Below are 19,638 nucleotides of genomic sequence, written 5' to 3'. Positions count from 1 at the left end.
TGAATGGCCCAACACTGGAAGTCTTTAAGAAGATGTTGGATAGCCATTTGCCTGGAACGGTATAGGGTTTCCTGCCTAGGCAGGGGATTGGACTAGAAGACCTCTAAGGTCCCTTCCAACTCTGCTATTGTATTATATTGTATTGTGTATTGTGTGCACACATAAAGGTTTGATTCCTGCTCTCTCATGCCAAATCAAAAGTAGTTTAAATTTCCAGTAGACTTCCCTGGTAACCAGTGCACCTCAGTTTTCAAGTTCCAAGGCACTACCAGAAAGACCTTTGAATAATTGCATTATCTCTTTTATTCATAACCCTTTCTTGTTTTTTCAGTAACTTCTCTATTTCCTTAAAAGAGACAGAGAAAGGGAGATAAAGATAATAGCTGCAGGTTGGCTTTTGACTAGTGGCACTAGAGTTGATCATCTAGAACAGTGGTCCCCAACCTTTTTATCGCCGCGGACCAGTCAGCCTTTGATAATTTTACCGTGGCCCGCTGAGCGCGCGCAGGGGCGCGCGGAGCTCTCTTCCCTGGAGCCTTTGCGCACGGCCCAGGAGCTTTTGCGCACGGCCCAGGAGCCTTTGCGCTGCAGCCTGGTCCTTCGCCTTCCCCCCCCCCAGAGAAAGCCGGTCCGGAGAAAGCCAGTCCCCGCGCCTCTCACTCCCACACGCGCCACCTCCGAGCGTCACAGCCCCACCAGCCCCGCATAGAGCGAGCGAGCAGCTCAAGGTCACCTCCGGACAGCGGCAGTGGCCCCTTCCAGAAAAACCTGCAGCAAAGGCGCCAGTTAACCACCACCTGCTTACCAGGTTGGCTGCCTCGGGCGCTTGGGCAAAAGTGGCCCCGAGGAGGCGGACGCGCACTGCTGACGCGTGTCTTTCCGAGCTCCACAAAAAACCCCAACGGCCCCCTTTCGGTGCGGGCTGGAAGCCAGGCGGGAAGTTCCCGTTCTCTTACCTGGGCTGTGACGACTATTGGGGAAGTGTGCAGCGCCTCAGAAGTAAAGCTGCCGCTGCTACCGCCGTTCCTTGGAAGCGACGGAGCGGCTGAGGCAGGAAGGCGCGCGGTGGTGGCACCTGTTCAGCCAGCCGCCTCGCAGGAGAAGAGCCGCTCTTGGGTTTCGCAGGGGGCGGCGGTGGCGGCGGTACCAGCAGCGCCCGGGGATTCCACCAGCGCGCGCGCGGACCTTTGGGCAGCTGTTCAGCCAGCCGCCTCGCAGGAGAAGAGCCGCTCTTGGGTTTCGCAGGGGGCGGCGGTGGCGGCGGTACCAGCAGCGCCCGGGGATTCCACCAGCGCGCGCGCGGACCTTTGGGCAGCTGTTCAGCCAGCCGCCTCGCAGGAGAAGAGCCGCTCTTGGGTTTCGCAGGGGGCGGCGGTGGCGGCGGTACCAGCAGCGCCCGGGGATTCCACCAGCGCGCGCGCAGACCTTTGGGCAGCTGTTCATGTCCCCCGGCCGCTGCGCGGCCCAGTGCCAGGTACTCCACGGCCCGGCACCGGTCCGCGGACCGGGGGTTGGGGACCACTGATCTAGAAGCACTACACCTCTTTGGTACTTTCCGCTTCTCATGGGCTACAATTGCTCAAAATATATTGATTGGAGCAAACTTGCATACAGCCAAATTCACGTATGTTTCTCTTCCCTCCTGCTTTTCCAAGTTCTGATTTATGGCAGTTGGTTAATTAAAATTTCCCACACCGGCAAGATTAGGTTATCAGTTGTTACTAAGGAGATGGTGCTTTTTTCTTGATGTTTCTCCCTTGTTGCATTCCCGTTCTCATTAATTGGCGTTGCTTAAGATATGTTAGTTAAAAGAAACTCAGACGAAGCAAATCTTCACACTCCTAGACTCCTTTAAAAACAAACTTTTCAATTCCAAAACCAAATTTAGAGTTTGTGTTTAAGTGGGTTGTGCTTAAGTGGCTTTGTCACTTCTCTTCTTTCTCCTTTCTGTCCAAATTATTTCAAGCAAATGGCTCTCTTTGGGGCTAATGATTCAACCCTCCATTTTTTCCCTTCTTTCTTTTCGCAAAAATCCCGATCTGTCCATCAATATTATTTATACTCTCAAGGTTCATTGCCTTTTCCACATTCTGATTTATAACTGGGAGTTAATAGATCTTACCAGGTTTGCATCTCACCTCTGCACGCTCCTGTTCAGCTGCTTTGGCCTGGAGGTAGCTCTTGTGCAGCCATGTTGCCATGCTGCTGCCCCGGCTCCAATTCAGAGGGCAAATCTCTGACCTAGGAGGGACCTGTTGCACTCCTCCTTGGTCTGATGAGATGCTGCCCCTTTTTCACAGGGGGGTTCTGATCAAAAAGGGATCTTGGAGAGAGTTTGTCAGACAGGGTTCATGTGAAACTCTTCAGAGCTCAAATCCCCCAGCTGGAGAACTTCAGGTCAAGAACTGAGAAGTCTTTTTTTTCTGTAAAAGATCAAGATGACTCCAGCTTCTCTTCTCTTTTCACAGTAGTTGAATTAACTAAATTTAAGGTGGACCAGAATTTCAAAATAAGATTGGTATAACTAACTGCAATTTTGGAACTGGACATTAAGGAACAACAAAAGACCAAGATGGCTCCCGTCGCTCTTTCCCACAGCAGTTGAAGTAGATAAATTTAAGGTGGACCAGAACTCTGAAATAGGAATTGCATAACTAAATGTAACTTTGGGGCTGGACATTATGGAAAGGTGGGAATTTGAAGAACTATGTGAAATTATAAAAAATATGCATAAACCATTAAAATCAAGCCTAAATAGAATTCTGAATTCAGAGAAGCAGGTATTTAAGAAAGAGGGGAAGGAAGTAGGGGGGAGAGACAATAAAGGGGTGGAAATGATGGGAAATAAAAAGCAGACAAAAAACTCCATAGGGCTTGGCAGTGGTATAGGGAAAATTGTAAAGGGGAGATCTGTTCCAACAAAAGGGAATAAAAAGCAGACAAAAATGTTTTGGAGGTTGACAGTGGCATAAGGAAAATTGAAATAGGAGGTTACGCTCAAACAAAGAGAAATATAAAAGATCTTTTTGACGGAGGCTTGGGGAAAATTGAAGGGGGTAGACATGTCAAAACAAAGAAAAGGGAGAAGGCAGGAATAGAGAAGTGGGACAAAAGACTTACTAGGAAAAAATCAGACAACTAGAAATTGTTATATGGGAAAATATAAAGTTAAGAAAAGGGACTTATTTCTAAATATGACAATAAAATGGAGTTGCTAACTGACTGAATATGATAATGGAAATATAATTAAATAAAGGTTAAAATATATGGAATATGAAACTGTTATGGGGAATTGTAAAGCAAAGGTTTGTGATTCACTTTTATACATGATAATTAAACTGAGTTGCTAATTGACTTTGACAATTAAGGACAATTAAGAAGGACAATTAAGTATGGGTTAAAATATATGAAACGTGGACATATATAGAACTTTGAAGATGATGAACAAAGTGAGATGTGTATCACTTGTTCTATATAGTAGATTAAGGGAATTGTAATGAACATTGAACAGTAAGGATTGCCATTTATAGACATTTAAAGGTAAATTAAACTAAGAAATGGAAAAATGGAGAGGGAACATGAAATATACTCAGAATGGGAAACTATTGAGATTTAAAGACAGAATTCCAAAGTGGGGGCGTGTAAGGATGCATAATTATATAAACATAATGATGAGAATAGCTGGGAATTGTAACCAGGTCAACATCAGGGCCAAAATTAGGAAGGGTGGAGAGTTTAAAACTACAATGACTATATATGTATACCTTTTTGTTCTCTCTTTTTTTTAAAAAAAGGAGGAAGATATATGTTAAAATTAAATATGTATATTGAAAATGAATTATAAATACCATCAACATAAAATGGAGCTCGCTCAGAAGCTGAAATACATCAGTAAATGAGATGAAGAATGTGAAGTAAAGGAGAGAGGTAAGGGAAGTAGAGAGGGATAGGAGAGAGGGCAGGGGGGAGGAGGAGAGAAAGGAGGAGTATAAAAGAGAGAGGAGAAGGGGAGAGGAAGGGGAAGTAGAGAAGAGAAGGGTGACCGAGGGAAGAAAGGAGGGAGGGAGAGGGAGGAGACAGGGAGAAGAAAGTGACAAATATGGTGTATGGAGACCAGAAGAGTCTGTATGGGAGTTGATGGTAAGATGAATTGATGTAAACATTTAATAATACAATACGATGTTGGCTACATAATAGTATACATGTGATTATATGTTATGAAAATGAAAAAATAAAAAACTTTAGATAGAAGCACTCTACACCTAAATGGAATGCTTTTTTGTTGTTTAGCTAATAGTAAATGTTGGGTAAATTTTTGTCAAGGCAGCTGGTAAATAACTTGATCTTAGCCCAGGTCTACATCATAAATCTATTGCTAAAAAAAGCAAGTGTTGCATGATGATGTAAACTATTCCATGCAGCAAATATGTGGTAAAGAATAGAAATTATAGTCTTGTGATTACTATTTTGAATGGTCACAACTCTGCTTTTTATCTTTATTTCTGTCATCTTCTTTTTAACACTTAGCCATAGCACTCAGACTTATAGTCCTTTACCGAGAGTCAACATATTGCCCCCAATAATCTGAGTCCTCATTTTACTGAGGAAGGAAGGCTGAGTCAATCTTGAGCCAATCAGAATTGAACTCCTGGCAGTCAGCAGAACTAACCTGCAATACTGCAGGTGGGAGGTGGTGGCTAAGTGGCTAAGCTGCTGAGCTTGTTGATCAGAAAGGTCAGCAGTTTGGCGGTTCGAATCCCTAGCACCGCATAACAGATTGAGCTCCTGTTACTTGTCCCAGCTTCTGCCAACCTAGCAGTTTGAAAGCACGTAAAAAATGCAAGTAGAAAAATAGAGACCACTTTGGTGGGAAGGTAACATTGTTCTGTGCACCTTTGGTGTTTAGTCATTCCAGCCACATGACGATGGAGACATCTTCGAATAGTACTGGCTCTTCAGCTTTGAAAAGAAGATGACCACTGCCTCCTAGAGTCAGGAGCGACTAGCACATATGTGGAAGGGGAACCTTTACCTTTACCTTACTGCATTCTAAATACTGTACCACCACAACTGTTTTCCCCACACTTCCAGTTACCTCTCTCAACAAATTATACCATCTTCATATAAGCATACATGCATCTTATGTACAGTTCAAACAATGCCAATAACATGAGAGAAAAAGAAAAATGAAATTGTAACCAAGGCAACAAAAAGGGTGAAGTTAAAGGAATCTTCCAGGATCTCACAACCATCAAGGAACCACCTAACTTATTCTTATTATATATACAGTGGGGCAAAAAAGTATTTAGTCAGCCACCAATTGTGCTAGTTCTCCCACTTAAAAAGATGAGCGAGGCCTGTAATTGACATCATAGGTAGACCTCAACTATGAGAGACAAAATGAAAAAACAAATCCAGACAATCACATTGTCTGATTTGGAAAGAATTTATTTGCAAATTATGGTGGAAAATAAGTATTTGGTCACCTACAAACAATCAAGATTTCTGGCTCTCACAGACTTGTAACAACTTCTTTAAGAGGCTCCTCTGTCCTCCACTCATTACCTGTATTAATGGCACCTGTTTGAACTTGTTAGCAGTATAAAAGACACCTGTCCACAACCTCAAACAGTCACACTCCAAATTCCACTATGGTGAAGACCAAAGAGCTGTCGAAGGACAACAACATCATACTGGACATTGATTGTGCTCTCAGTGTGGACCCTGAGGGAGGGATTTGGGGTGACTTTCAATCTGTAACTTTCGCACATTTTGAATCAGATCTCTCCTTGCTTTCGCTGCTATCACTTCAAACTTAGTAAAAATATCTCTTCTCTAAATCAATGGAGTTGGGGAGTTTCTTTCTTGAGTTTTGAATGGAGGCAGGCCTGACAGTGCCTTTGGTACATAGTCCTGGACTCATATCCATATAGGAGAGAAGGGATAACCAGATTTCTGTTAACTTTCAGTTTTGTGGAGATACATATGTTGGGTTGAATGAACACTTTAATATGCAGTTGTCCTAGTGCCTGACTGGCCTTGCTGATCCTGGAGTCAATTTCTTTGTTCAAAGACCCATCACTTCAATGTAAAGGGATGACGTATTGAGACTTATTGATATTTGAAAAATGGATTTAAGATAAAGACGAGAACAAGTGAAGGATTTGCTTGTGATTGGTTTAATTATTAATAGACTTTTTGAAAGTTTTAAATTTGATTAAAATGTTTTGTTTTCACAGGAACTAAATCTGAGCTGGATTTTAATTTATGTTTTGGAGATGAGCACTTGATTTCTAAAGTATATAAAATGTTTCTCAAGATGAATATAGAAAATGACTGTAAGGTAAAATGTGCAAAAAAAATGGTATAATGTAATGCTAAGTAAATGGCAGAATATATGGACGAATAGACTAAAATATACATTAAATTATAGTTTGAAAGAAAACTTTTATAAAATCATGTATCGTTGGTATTTGACCCCAGATAGATTAGCAAAAATGTATAAATGGATTTCTAATAAATGCTGGAAATGTAATCAAAATCCAGATTCATTTTATCATATGGGATGTGAAAACATACTGGATAAACATAACAATACAAACATATTTAAGATGCAAATATTAATGAAACCTGAAGCTTTTCTTTTAGGTATGATGGACTAGGCAATTTAAAAACAATTTGGAGTGCTATTCCTTCACATGAGGATGGCTGCAAGAATTGTACTTGCAACACTTACTAGAGGTTAAGTTAGAAGAAGAACAAGTTAAAGGAACTATGGTAGCTTGGGGAAAATTTTTTGGCATGGGAATGAACTAGAGAAGTGACAGAAATTGTGGTCCCAAAATTACAAAATGACAATGTCAACAGCATATAAAGAAAATTTGTATAAGATGTTTTACAGGTGGCATCTACCCCCAACGAGAATAGCAAGAATGTTCAAGAATAAATCAGAAAAGTGTTGGAAATGTCATCAAACACCGGGTTCATATTACCATATGTGGTGGACTTGCGCAGAAGCTAAATGATATTGGACTAAGATCCACACATGGTTGGAGAAAATGACAAAAAAAAGGAAAAACTTTAAACCAGAGACTTTTTTATTGGGAATTATACCAGAAATATATAACAAAGATTTGAAATATTTGTTGTAAATGTTTTAACAGCAGCTAGAATTGTATTTGCAAAAAATTGGAAAAATGAGAAAATACCAACGCAGGAGGAAATTATCCAAAAAATAATGGAATGTGCCGAAATGAGTAAATTGACATTTGAAATTAGAGAACAAGAAGATGAACAATTTTATAAGGTTTGGGATTTGTTTTATCAATGGTTAGATAAAAAATCATGGTAACGGAAAATATTGAAGAATTTTTTATATTTTTAGAATAATAGAATGATATATGGGTGACAGGTAGGATTGTGGAATGTGTTGTTGTCATTCTTTTCTAGAAGACCAAGGTCATCTTTTGTCTCCGCACTTTTACACCTGACCGAAAGCAGCTGGGTGGAGATGACAGCGTGGAAGAAGATTGGACCATGTGATGGATTTGTGGGTGTGGGGACAAGATCATGAACTTTTAACTGGGTGGAATCCCAGAAAGCTCTTTAGAATTGGGATTTCACAGATGTGCTAAGATGTCTGATTTATTAAATTGGAACTTTAAGGATTGTTTTGCCTTGGACTCTGATTTAATTCTACATGATACTTGGAATGCTGACACCCATTTTCAGCCTCCGCATGCCCCATTTTGGCCCACTGGGAACAGGCCAAAAATGGGACATGTGGAGGCTGAAAATGGGATGAGCGGAGGCAAAAAATGAGGTACGTGGAGGCAGTGATGGCCGGTAGCAATCCTTGCAGCCTGGAACAGCTGCTAGGCGGTATTCCGGGAGGCAGATCCAACTGCCAATCAGCTGCTCGTGCTAAATCAGGCTGTACTGAAGCTGACCAGGCTGTTTCCTGTTTGCTGCAAGGAGGCAAATTTCTTGGAGGCAGAGGCAGATTTTTTTTTTCTTGTTTTCCTCCCCAAAAGCTATGTATGTCTTATAGTCTGGAGCATCTCATAGTCCGAAAAATACAGTAGGTTACAGGAAAGGTATTTCAAAATGGATCTTCTTTACATACTCAGCTTAAAGATATATTTTAAATAATCACAGAACAACAGATGTGCTATTGTTTATGCCTGAGGCTTAAAAGTAATTACAGTGCTTTTAGACATACAAAAAAATATAGATGAGACAATTGGTTTTTGTCATCAAATCATACTCCCTGCTGAGTGCAAGTTTTCAGATTAAAGTGTCCTTGGCAGATGGTTGTGTAGTTTCTGCTTGAACACATCACATAAAAAGAAGCACACTGCTTGTCAGTAATTGGTTCCACTATTGAATGGATCCCGTTAAAAATGTTTACTAACATTCAATCAGCCCTGGAATTTAAAAGCACTATTTTATATCCTGCTGCCTGCATTGACAGAGAATAGTTCTTGAGTATCTTCTATGCCACAATCTACTTCTTGTAGACCATAACCTACTTCTTGGTAAGTTAGAAAAAAGTGTGATAGATAGCAACACCATCAGATGGATTTGTAACTGGCTACCAAACTACTCAATGAGTAGCCCTTAATGGTATGACAACTACATGGAGGGAAGTAAGCAGTGGGGTACCATAAGGTAGCACCTTAGGCTCAGTATGTCAGGGTTCCAAGTAACAGCCCATAGGAAATCATGATTCCAAGGCAGGGTTCCTCAAAGTACAGATTTATTAGGCATGTCATATTGACACAGCTGGTGAAAACCTAAATCTGAAGTTCCCTGGGTTTTCCCCACACAGTTCAAATCCAAAGTTCTCCACATTACACATAACCATTACATGCCCCAATCAGATCTCTCTCCTCTTCCTAAATGCCTCTCATCCACCCTCCACCAGGTGCTGGTGAGACTGTCCTTGGTTCCCAGGAGAATGTTATTTTGGCTAGATATCACCCTCTGCTATCTCTACTCCCTCTCCCTTTCCCATAGCTTCAGTGAACCTCACTATGGTAAACCTGAATCTTCTTCAAAGGATTGAGAGGCTGCCCCTCCTCATGCAAAGAGGACATACTAAAAAAGGGAACACCATAGAAAATTAAACTGACACTCCCACACACACTCCGCCTCCCTGACCTCCCCCAGACGGCTCCTTTGATTTCTGTGGGTATTACCATGGAACTGCCTGACTAACCTGTCTGCTTTCACATCCCAGCTCTTAACCCAGGTGGCCTCAGACAGGGGGTAGCCCTTCCAGTGGACTAAATACTATAGCCGATCCTTATGTAGGCGTGAATCCAAAATTTTCTTCACTTCATTGTACTAACATAGGCTTTAGTGCTGCCTGGTCAACTGGCCTCAGCTGGGATCCTACTGCTGGCTTTAACAAGCTGTTATGAAAGACCAGATACACTTTCCCTAGCAGGCATGGGAGGCTAAGCTGAATGGTTACAGGGTTTATCACTTTCACAATCAGAAATGGCCCCAGGAATTTAGGTCCTAGCTTACTACTTGGAAACCTCAGCCTCAAGAACTTCATTGACAGGTTTACTTTGTCACCAACTTGGAAAGGAGGTTGGAGGGAGTGGTGCTTGTCAGCTTGTGTTTTATAGGTTTTCACTGCTTCCACTAGAGCTCATTTGGTATTCTCTCCCACCCTTCTTCAGGGATTCCATCCAGTCACTCAGGGACATGGATGTTGGTGGCTCCGTGGGTAGCTCTGGCATGGGGACAAACTCCATATGGCTGTTAATCTGCAATGGGGTCAGGCTGTTGCTGCTATGCACAACATTATTGTAAGCCACATGTGAAAAGGGCAGCAGCTCTGCCCATTTAGATTGCTGGTAATCCACCTAGCACCTCAAGTATTGCTCTACAAGGGCATTCATCTGTTCTGCAGCCCCATTTGTGCTCAGATGAAAAGCCGAGCTGAGATCCTGGGTGGACCCTATGGCTCTCAGGAACTTCCTCCAGAACTTCACGATGAATTGGATGCCCCTGTCAGAGATAACCCTGCAGGGACCCCATGCAGCCGACAGATCTGTTTTATAAATATCCAAGCAAACTTCTTGGCCAAGGGCAAGCCTTTGCAAGCGGTGAAATGGGCTTGCTTCGAGAATAAGTCAATCACAATCCAAATGACTGTGTTCCCGGGAGTTTGATTATAAATTCCATGGCAATTTATTCGCACGGCTGGATTGGCTCTGCCATTTGTTGAAGAAGGCCAGGGGGTTTCCCTGGCCTCTTCATGGCAGTGCAAGTAGCACAACTTTTTGTATAGTCCTCAATGTCCTTTTTCATTTTCGGCCACCAAAACTGCCATGTAGTTGGTGCAGAGTTTTTAGCTAGCCGAAATGTGCCGCCTGTTTGGGGTCATGGCTGCGCTGCAGAATTTGGAATCTCAGGCCAGTGGGGATGTACAGCTTAGTCCCCTTCCAAGACAATCCATATTTCAGGGTTAGGACATCTTGGTTGTCATTGAACCAGGTGTCCATGGAGAGGGCTGCCTTCAGTGCCGCTGTTATCTGGTCTCCTCCAGTGGGTGGCTGTTGGACCCACCTGACTTGCTTGGAGGAGAGTTTTTGGGGCACCTTTAGTGACTCTATGTTTTTGTGATCAGTCCAGATCTCGAATGGCACTTTACTCCCTTCTGGGGAATGTCACCAGGTGAGGAGAGCCCAGCTTCTTTTTCCCACACCACCCATTGTCTCTCAGTGTCAGTGAGTTTTTGGGAGGTGTAAGCACAGGGTTGTAGCTGTCACTGGGGGTTTACTTGGAACAGCACAGTTGCTAGGGCCACATCTCTGGCATCCTCTTGGATCACAAATGGGTGCTCTGGCTCTGGGTGCCTGAAATTGGTTCCTTGGCTAATCATTTCGTTAGGGTCTTGAAAGCTCGATGGCAATTTAGGGTCCAGGTCAAGGGCTGACTGGGCTTCAATTTGGGACTCCCTCCTGTTTTTAACAGTTCCATGAGAGGGATTGCCACCTCAACAAAAGCAAGGATGAACTGTCTGTAGAAGTTGACAAACTTGAGGAAGCTCTAGAGCTGCTTGCGGGTGCATGGGAGTTGCCAGTCTAAGACACTCTTTACTTTCCCTGGATCCATCTTGATCCCTTCATTTGACACTCGGTAGTCTAGGTACGTCTTGTGGAACTCGCATTTTAACGGCTGTAAAGCTTAGCCGTAAGGAGTTTCTTAAGGACTTGGCACACTAGTTTGACATGTTCCTGTATGGTCTCACTGAAAATGAGAATGTCGTCCAAGTAGATGAGGACCCCTTTGTAGAGGTGATCATGCAGCACCTCACTGATTAGCTGCATGGAGACTGGGGGGGGGGGGGCTCCTTGTAATCCAAATGACATTACTTTAAACTGGAAGCTGCCCACTCATCTCTTTCTTTAATGTGGACTCTGTAGTATGCCTCCTGTAGGTCAAGTTTGGTGAACACTTTCTTCGCTAGATGGGCTAGCATGTACTTCATTAAGGTATTTAAAGGAGGTCTGTGAGGAAGAAAAGGTTAATAATCCTTCTCTATCCCATATTTAAGCATTCAGTGATGGTTTTCCAGAGGAAGAACTTTGAATATGTCAATGCTGAATTTGTTAATTTCATGCCATTTCTCTCGCCTGCTGAGATTATTTTGAATTCTATTTCTGCTTCCTAGCTACCCTACCCAATTATTTGATAAGGATGCTTTTTGCATTCAAATAATTAATTAAAATATCCATTGTCACGCCATTCAGCCAACATTTGGCAAGCTTGATAATCAGTGTATCAAGTAGTACATCAAAATCTTTATTGAAGAGGGAGGAGCAGCCAACATCGCAACATTACATTGTGCAGATTCGACTGTCCGAATCCGCTGATGACACTTTTGCCCCTGGATGGTCCCAAAGAGACGGTGACCGGGAAGACAAGACCTTGCTGGTTGTAGGGACATCGCAAAGTCCCTGATCAACCCAAGGGAAGCACTTCCAACTGGCGACAAACAGGCAGCCGCCCCCAGATGACATAGTTGGAGACGGCTCTAGGAAGAGAGAAATGAAAGTGTTTCCACCTGGTGAGGTTTTTTTTCTTTTCTTTTAGAAGATTGCCCTAAGAAACTCTTTTCTTAAGCTTAATTAGTCCATTAAGCAAGAACAAAGTGGCATATTTAATCCCTATTAGACTTCCTTAGAAAGTTTTTTGCTCTTGCCTGTAATCTTTTGTGGATTGAGTGATTGCAACGCTTCCGTTTTTTTCCGCTTGAGGTGAAGGGAACTTTTTTTCCCTATTTCCCTTTACTACTTTAACTTTTTTGGCTTATATTAAAACTCTTTTTACTTTAATAAATTTCTTCTACTTGTTATAATATTATATTAAAGATACTTAAGGAAAGAGGTTTTAAAAGAGTCGAATCTGCCACTTGGAAGCCCAAGTCTGAAGCTTTTTTTCCTTTGCTGTTGTAACAATGTTTCCTTTGTCCACTCTTATCTGACTATACTAACTGTGCAACAGAAGGGTTTGGAACATCTCTTTAAAACCTGATAAAGACCCAAGGTCACAAATAGTGGTGTGTGGAAAATATTTTGACAAGAATTGGAAAAGGAAAAATAAACTTTAGAACCCTTCTTCTTTGAAAACCATAAAAGAACATTTGTCTAAAATAAAAATAGATATATTCTTCAAAATCTGTGACAGGCTAGAGTGGCAGATAGTACCAAATTCTTCTTCTTGCTTTTTCTTTATATTCTTCCTTACTCTAAAAAATGGAGCAATACTCAGATGAAGACAACCTGTTGATTCAAAACATTTTGGCTGGACTTCAAAACATCTCAGAAGGACTTGAGAGATTTGACAAGAAATGGGACAGACTATGGGGTATCACAAAAATAGATGATGGGGTTACAGCCCCAGAAATTAAAGAAGTGAATGAAAATACAGAAAACAAAGATAAGAACTCAGATGAACTTATAAATGGAGCAAACGTGAGTGAAAGTGGAAAGAAGGGAAGCTGGAAAAGTGACTTTGATAATTTGGTGTTCCACCCCAAACTCCAAGATGTAGGAGAAAAAGAAAGAGCTAAAAAGATGGAGTTAATAAGACAAATCTATTCAGAAACAAACCTGACAACCAAAGTTAAGCTTACATTAATAACAACTCAAGGGCAACAAAACCACGAGAGATTGTTTAAGCCTCAAAGTGCGGAGAGAAGTCTTAAACCCTGGAAAGGTTCTGGATACAGAATTGACACAACAACTGGCGTGAGATGAAAGACCATTTTGTTACTGGAAAGATACTGGTTAATAATGCCAATTGATGGAAAAAAGCTAGTTAATTTTTGATGATTATTAAGTAGAGATTTTAGTACCTTATAGACTGTTTTAGATTACCATTGAATGTTTATCCATTAGCATAAATTTACTATGATACTAATAGAGAAATAATAACCCTAGTTAGGATAAATAACCAGGTCATAGAAATGCTAATGTACATTCTGGGTGATTAAGTAAAATGTTAATATCTCTTAGATTGTTTTAGATGTCTAATGTTTATTTTCTTAGCACATAATTAACTAATTTGGGGTTGACGCAAAAGTCCTAAAAATCTTATTAATAAATCATTGTTTAAAGACGGTTATAAAGTTATAATATTGTGTGGGCCTGGAGAGGAGAGGTGAGATAATCAGTAAATAACTCTTAGTTAACTACAATAATAACAATAAAATGTTAATGGACAATATTTAATGATACATACAGGTGTGTTACCGGGGGGGGGGGGGATGCTTAGATATCTTACTTAACCGAATTAATTTTAGAACATGTCATAAAGGTACAATAGTATTGGAGATCTATTGAAATTGCAAATGAATGCCAGTAGATGGTTGTGTCTTCTAATATAAATGATTCTAGATAAAAACATGTTTAAACAATGGTAACCAAATGAGAATTATGGTACAGGGATAGTAAAATACATAACTTTTCTTTCTTGACTTAAAATGTACAACATGATTTGAATGAAGTGTATGTAAGAACTGTGGAAGAAACGCACGGAATATATTTGTAACCAATTGATACGCTTTCAACAAGATGTAACGAAAGATGATTTTTTTCTTATTTTTTTTTGTTTAACTAAAACAATTAAAAAAATTCTAAAAAACAAATCTTTATTGAAGATGGTACTAAATATACAGCATTCTCATACTTACACACCTCTTGTCCAAATATTCAGTATGATAGCTTAGTTTAGTGAAGTGTAGGGTAGTGTTAAATCTGTTCTAGCTAAACTGAAACTGGGCACCAAGACTTAACTATCTGAGAAGATAAAATAATTTAAAAAGATGTGAATATTAGCCTCCTCTTAATTAAGAGCCTTGAGGTAACATGTAGTACACTTAAGACATATTCTTTTTTTCAAAATGAGAGGGTGCATAGTAAGCCTAAAGGACCAGCAGCTGCATTCAGAAGACAGAAATAAATGCCAAAAATGGGTGAAGCAATTTCAAGCAATCCCAAAGTGTTCTTTCAAAAGTGGTGAACTTTGTCAACTTCTGCACTTATTCTTGCTTTTTGTGTTTTCATTGGTGGGATGAAAAGCACTTGCCCAAGTTTATTTGCTGCTTTATGAATCTTCTGCCTATCTCCCTCTTGTTGCTGCTTTAACTGTGCCTTCAATCTTGCTTCTTTCTTTTTTAGAAAACTGATCAAATCACTGGCAGTGATTCCTTCACTGGCTTTGGTAGGTGCTGCAGTTCGAATAGCATCCATTTTACTGTCCTTTAAACACTTTTTTCTATAAACAAGTCTATATGGACCATGCAACATATTGCTTCCACAGGTACTATTATTGCACTTAAGGTCAGAGAATTTCAGCTCCACAATTTCTTGTACTTTCCTTACAGCCATGCAGAAATCTTCCACTCCTTTTTCTTGCCTTGTTCTGATCTATAAAAAGAAAATTACAATTAGATTGGTAAATGTAGACTGTACAAGTGCAAAGATGGCATAGACACATCAGGACTACCCCAGTGGTAGGTTCCGGGTGGTACGCCAGTATGGGCCTACCAGTGCCTGCTGGGAGCAGCAGGCACCATTCCTTTACGGTGCTTCGGAGGGCCCACCCGCCCACCTGTGTTCCTTAGCTGTATTTGACCCAACCGGGCCATTTGTGCACGCGCACACAGTTTATAGCGCCTGCATGATGCTCCGCCGAGCAGCTGGAGCATCACGGGCGGTGGGTGCACATGCGTGCATGCATGTGGTGGACGCCCAGCTCCGTTGCAGTGTACCAGTTGCGACAGGATCTGGAACCCACCACTGGACTACCCCAGCCCCCACGAATCCTGATTAATGGAATTGTGCTTTTCTGATTATATTTATATGCAGTAATTTTTTGCTATCTGAAATTTTTAGATATGCACAAATTGTCGCTGTTACACCTGGCATTCAGGAACAGAAGTCCCTCTATGGGGGAAATGGGTGGTTTCTAAATTTTAGAAGTAAATAAAATTAAAAATAATCTAAAGGTGCACAAAATATACATTGTGAAGTTGTAATAATTTCCTATTATCATATTAGAACAAAGGTAACATATTTTTGTTAGTAATATGCACTGTTTGCCACTTCAGGGTTTAAAGCAAAAAATAGGCTATGCAGTTGAATATTTTTGAAGCTGAAATAAATTACATTTTTGTTTTGATTAGTTGTCAGTTTTAAGACGCTATTTTGAGTTATTGAGTTCTTTTCCTTTTTTCCAACCTAACCATGATGTCCCTGCTATTATTGCTTTAAACAGGATGGAGGATATGATAGTGGGAACAACAGAGGGAACAACATGATTGTGTGTGGGGAGGAAAAGCTTACAGCTGAAAAATTGCTGCTTTGTCTGGTTAGTTACTACTGCTTTAAAAATTCATTGCCATACTGTACACATTGTGTACTGTTCTTATTTTGGAGGTAAAGGATGCCTCCCACAAACATGGAGGTAGGTTTATGTGTACAGCAGTATTTAACACAGAAATCTTATATAGCTATTGAGATTGCATAAATGAAAATGCAATGTTTATTTACTTGGTTTAGTGAGATTGGAGTCTATGTGCATTATATCTGTATCTCTTGTGTCTTGTTGAGCTTCCAGAGTGCATTTTAAAACTTAAAAGATTTAAAAGTTATTCAAATTATTTATTAAAGATATTTCTGCACCCCAAATGATACACTTCTGGGTGGTAGACAGAAGAATTCCAAAAAGCAATCTCCCAAATATATTAATTCATAACAATAAGGCAATCTGGAAGATCTACGATCCATTTCAGTTAGGTTTAAGGGATCATAGCACTGAAATGCCTTTGTTCACAATGGTGGATGATCTTTGATTGCTTAGGATGATGGGAGTGGAGGGACCTTTTTGCAGTGGCTCTCCTCTTTTCATCATGCTGGCCTCCAGTTGATGTTTGTTGGGATAAGTCTAGTCCCTGATGCAGAGTACTTCAAAGATCTACTTTCTCTGCACTTTTCTTTAACAGCTACATAAAATCATTGGGAAAGGCCATCTGCCAGCATAGAGTACAATATCATCAGTAGGTTGACGATACTCAATTGTACATCTGTGCCCCTCGTTATCCTGACAAAGGCCCAATGTTTGGAGGTTGTGAAGACCTAGACAAAGGTGTCAAACTCAATTTCATTGAGGACCACATCAGCATTATGGTTGCCCTCAAAAGGCCAGTTGCCTGTAAGACTATGATGACTCATAGCGACTAGGTGGGTGTGACTAGTGGGTGTGGTCAGCTCGATGCTGCTCACTAGGTGCAGCTAACTTGAGATGGCTGGGTCAGGATGGAACAAGTCACATTGGTTAACTCGACATGAGGACAATTCGGTGCCTCACAAGCTCCTTGCCTCCCAAACTGCTGGCAGCTAAGCGCATGCATATACATACAAACACAGACTCCATTTTAAGTTTAGCGACTTTTATCCACAGAGGAAGGAGAGGGCCTTCTCTCCAAGCCCAGGCATGATTGGCAGTTTGCAAACTCAGATGTGGGTAAAAGTCTCCAAGCTTGGAAGTGTGTGTGTGTGTGTGTGCACACACACACACACACACAGCATGCCAAAGGGGATGTTCTTCTTCTAATCTGAGACATTGTTGCTATTTCCCTGTCTGGTGCCCTCTCCCAGCAAAGCAGGAGGTGGAGGATGACACTGCTGTGTGTGGAAGCGCAGAGGAGAAAGTTTGCAAGAAGCAATTTCTTCTGAGTTTCCTTCTGCCTTGACAGATCTCTGGAGAACAAGAGGAAGAGGCAGAGGATTACCATTTAGGGTACTTCCCTTTGGACTAAGAGGGCTCCCACAGTTTCATGCAATTAATAAACAGTGCTACATGAACATTTGTACAAAAGGGTGCTGGTTTACTTGGTGACATTTTAATCTACACCAAAATAAGGCAAAGCATGTGAAGTTGGTTAGACCAGTTCTCAAAAAACTGTGCACTACTAAACTTTATGCCAAGCTTTCCATCAAGATAAAATAAACTACTTGGGTTACTGAATCTCCCACAAAGAGATTGAAATGGACCCAGAAAAACTCTGAGCGGTGTTAGAGTGGGCTCCGCCCCATACAAGGAAGCAATTGCAAAGCTTTCTAGGATTTATGAACTTTTACAGGCAATTCATCCCCTCATTCGCTCAGATAGCCGTCCCCATTACTAATCTGTTCAAAACTAAAGGGGGAGACAAACCTAAGCCTAGTCAACCATTAAAATGGTCAACGGAATGCCAAGCCACGTTTGAAAAACTTAAATGGCTCTTTGCTGCTGAGCAGGTGCTGAAGCACCTGGACCCAGAAAACCCTTTTGTCATTCAGTTTGCCAACACCTGTGACATGGCTGTGGAAGCAGTGTTAATGCAAGAGAACAAGAAAGTTACAGTTACAGTTGTGTGCCTACACTTTAAATAAACCATCAGAGACTGAACAGCAGTGGGCCATGTGGGAGAATGAAGCCTATGCAGTAAGATGGGCACTCCTCTCCTGGAGATATTTCTTAGAAGGAAGTAAAATCTCTTTCCAAGTGAGTATTAATCACAAAAATCTGGAGGTATTAAAGACCCCTTGGAAGCTTTCTCCTAAATAGGCCTGATGGGTACAATATTTTCAGCAATTCAACTTCACACTGTGCTACTTGCTAGGGGGAAAGATTTTCCTAGCTGATGCCCCATCACAAATGCCACAATATAATTGCTCCAAAGCAGAAATAGTCAAACCACTGCTCCCAACGTCAACTTGCAGCCCCAGTAATCACTAGGGCTCAGGGAAAAGAAAAATTGTCTGTTAGCAATGACGTGGCCACAGCTTTCCTCAGTGGTTTTGAGGGCACAACAATGTCTGCTCTACCCAGGATGGACTGGCCTGGGTGGAAAGGAAACTGTATGTGTCAGCCATCCAGCCTCCTAATTTTGCAAACCTGCCATAACTCAAAGATGATGGGACACTTTGGATTTGTAAAAACTTTGCACCTAATCAAGAGACAATTCTGGTGGTCTTTCCTCAAAAAGGACATTGAAAGCTATATGTTAAGTTGCCCTGTCTATGCTTTAGCTAAGTGGAGACAAGGACTGCTCCAAATATTAGCTGAGCCGTCAGCACCCTGGAGAGAGATTTCTATGGACTTTCTTGGGAGTATACTCCTAGTGTTGGGCAGGCAATATATATCCATATACAATAACAAATGGTCGTTGTTGCTTTAAATGAGTGCATGTACTCAACAACTGTAATTAACTTTACAATAAGAAGGAATCAAGAGAGCTCACTCTCTCTGCTTGTCCTATGTTTGATGACTTGATGACTGGATCGTGAACTACGACAGTAAGCAATTGTTTGTTCTTTGAATTGTGTTTGGACTAATATCTACTATCTACTATCACTGCTTGTGAAGCAATTATCAGTAGTAAAGCTACTTGTTTTTACTAGCAGTGTCTGAAACTCTATTCGTGTGTTTCTACTAGCAACATTCTTTCTCTCTAGCTGTACATTCCGCTGCACTACTTTCTGTCTCCCAACGGAGATACCCCTAACAGACTTTATTGTGGAACTCCCCAAAAACCAACAGGAAAAGAAGCCACATTATTTTTGGACCATATTTATAGGCTGCATGGAGCTCCCCAATGTATCATTTCACATGCAAGTTGAGTTCACATCCAAGTTCTGGAGAGCCTTCCTGGACCTGTCAAGCACAGACCAGGGACTTAGTTTTTCTCAGCATCCACAGACGAATGGCAGCTGTGAATGAACAAAGTCTGTGCTAGAACAATACCCAAGATACTTTATAAACTACCAACAGGACAACTAGGACTGACCTTTTACCGTTTGCAGAAATGGCCTACAATAATTCAGTAGATAGCAGTACTGGCTTCCCCACCACTACTGGTGAACTCAAAGTGACCTCACCAAGAAAGGTTAAATTAACAAAGAGGAACAGTGGCATATGAGAAACAGTGGACTCATTCTCCCATGCTTCTATGGGCACCCCAAAAAACACAAGCTGACACTTTTCAGAGTTGCAACACGGTAGGACTTAAATCCTATGCCTGAATTGCCCACAAAGGACCCCGAAACTCCCTCATTGAAGGAATGGATC

The 19,638-nt window shown here is 41.3% G+C and overlaps 1 protein-coding gene across 1 annotated transcript in view; it reads right to left on the bottom strand.

Moving 5' to 3' along the window:
* Positions 1–14,162: 14,162 nt before the first annotated feature.
* The window catches only part of TEDC1 (tubulin epsilon and delta complex 1), a 30,453-nt gene continuing 24,977 nt past the window's right edge, over positions 14,163–19,638 (bottom strand). Inside the window, exon 8 of the mRNA XM_032226154.1 lies at positions 14,163–14,951. Within this exon, the coding sequence (XP_032082045.1) occupies positions 14,532–14,951 (420 nt within the window). The 3' untranslated portion in view covers positions 14,163–14,531. The remainder of the gene's footprint in view (positions 14,952–19,638) is intronic.

The sequence above is a fragment of the Thamnophis elegans genome, chromosome 11 (assembly GCF_009769535.1).
Source record: "Thamnophis elegans isolate rThaEle1 chromosome 11, rThaEle1.pri, whole genome shotgun sequence".
NCBI lineage: Eukaryota > Metazoa > Chordata > Lepidosauria > Squamata > Colubridae > Thamnophis > Thamnophis elegans.
Note: the sequence above shows the minus strand (reverse complement) of the source record. Positions and strands in the feature narration are given on the sequence as shown.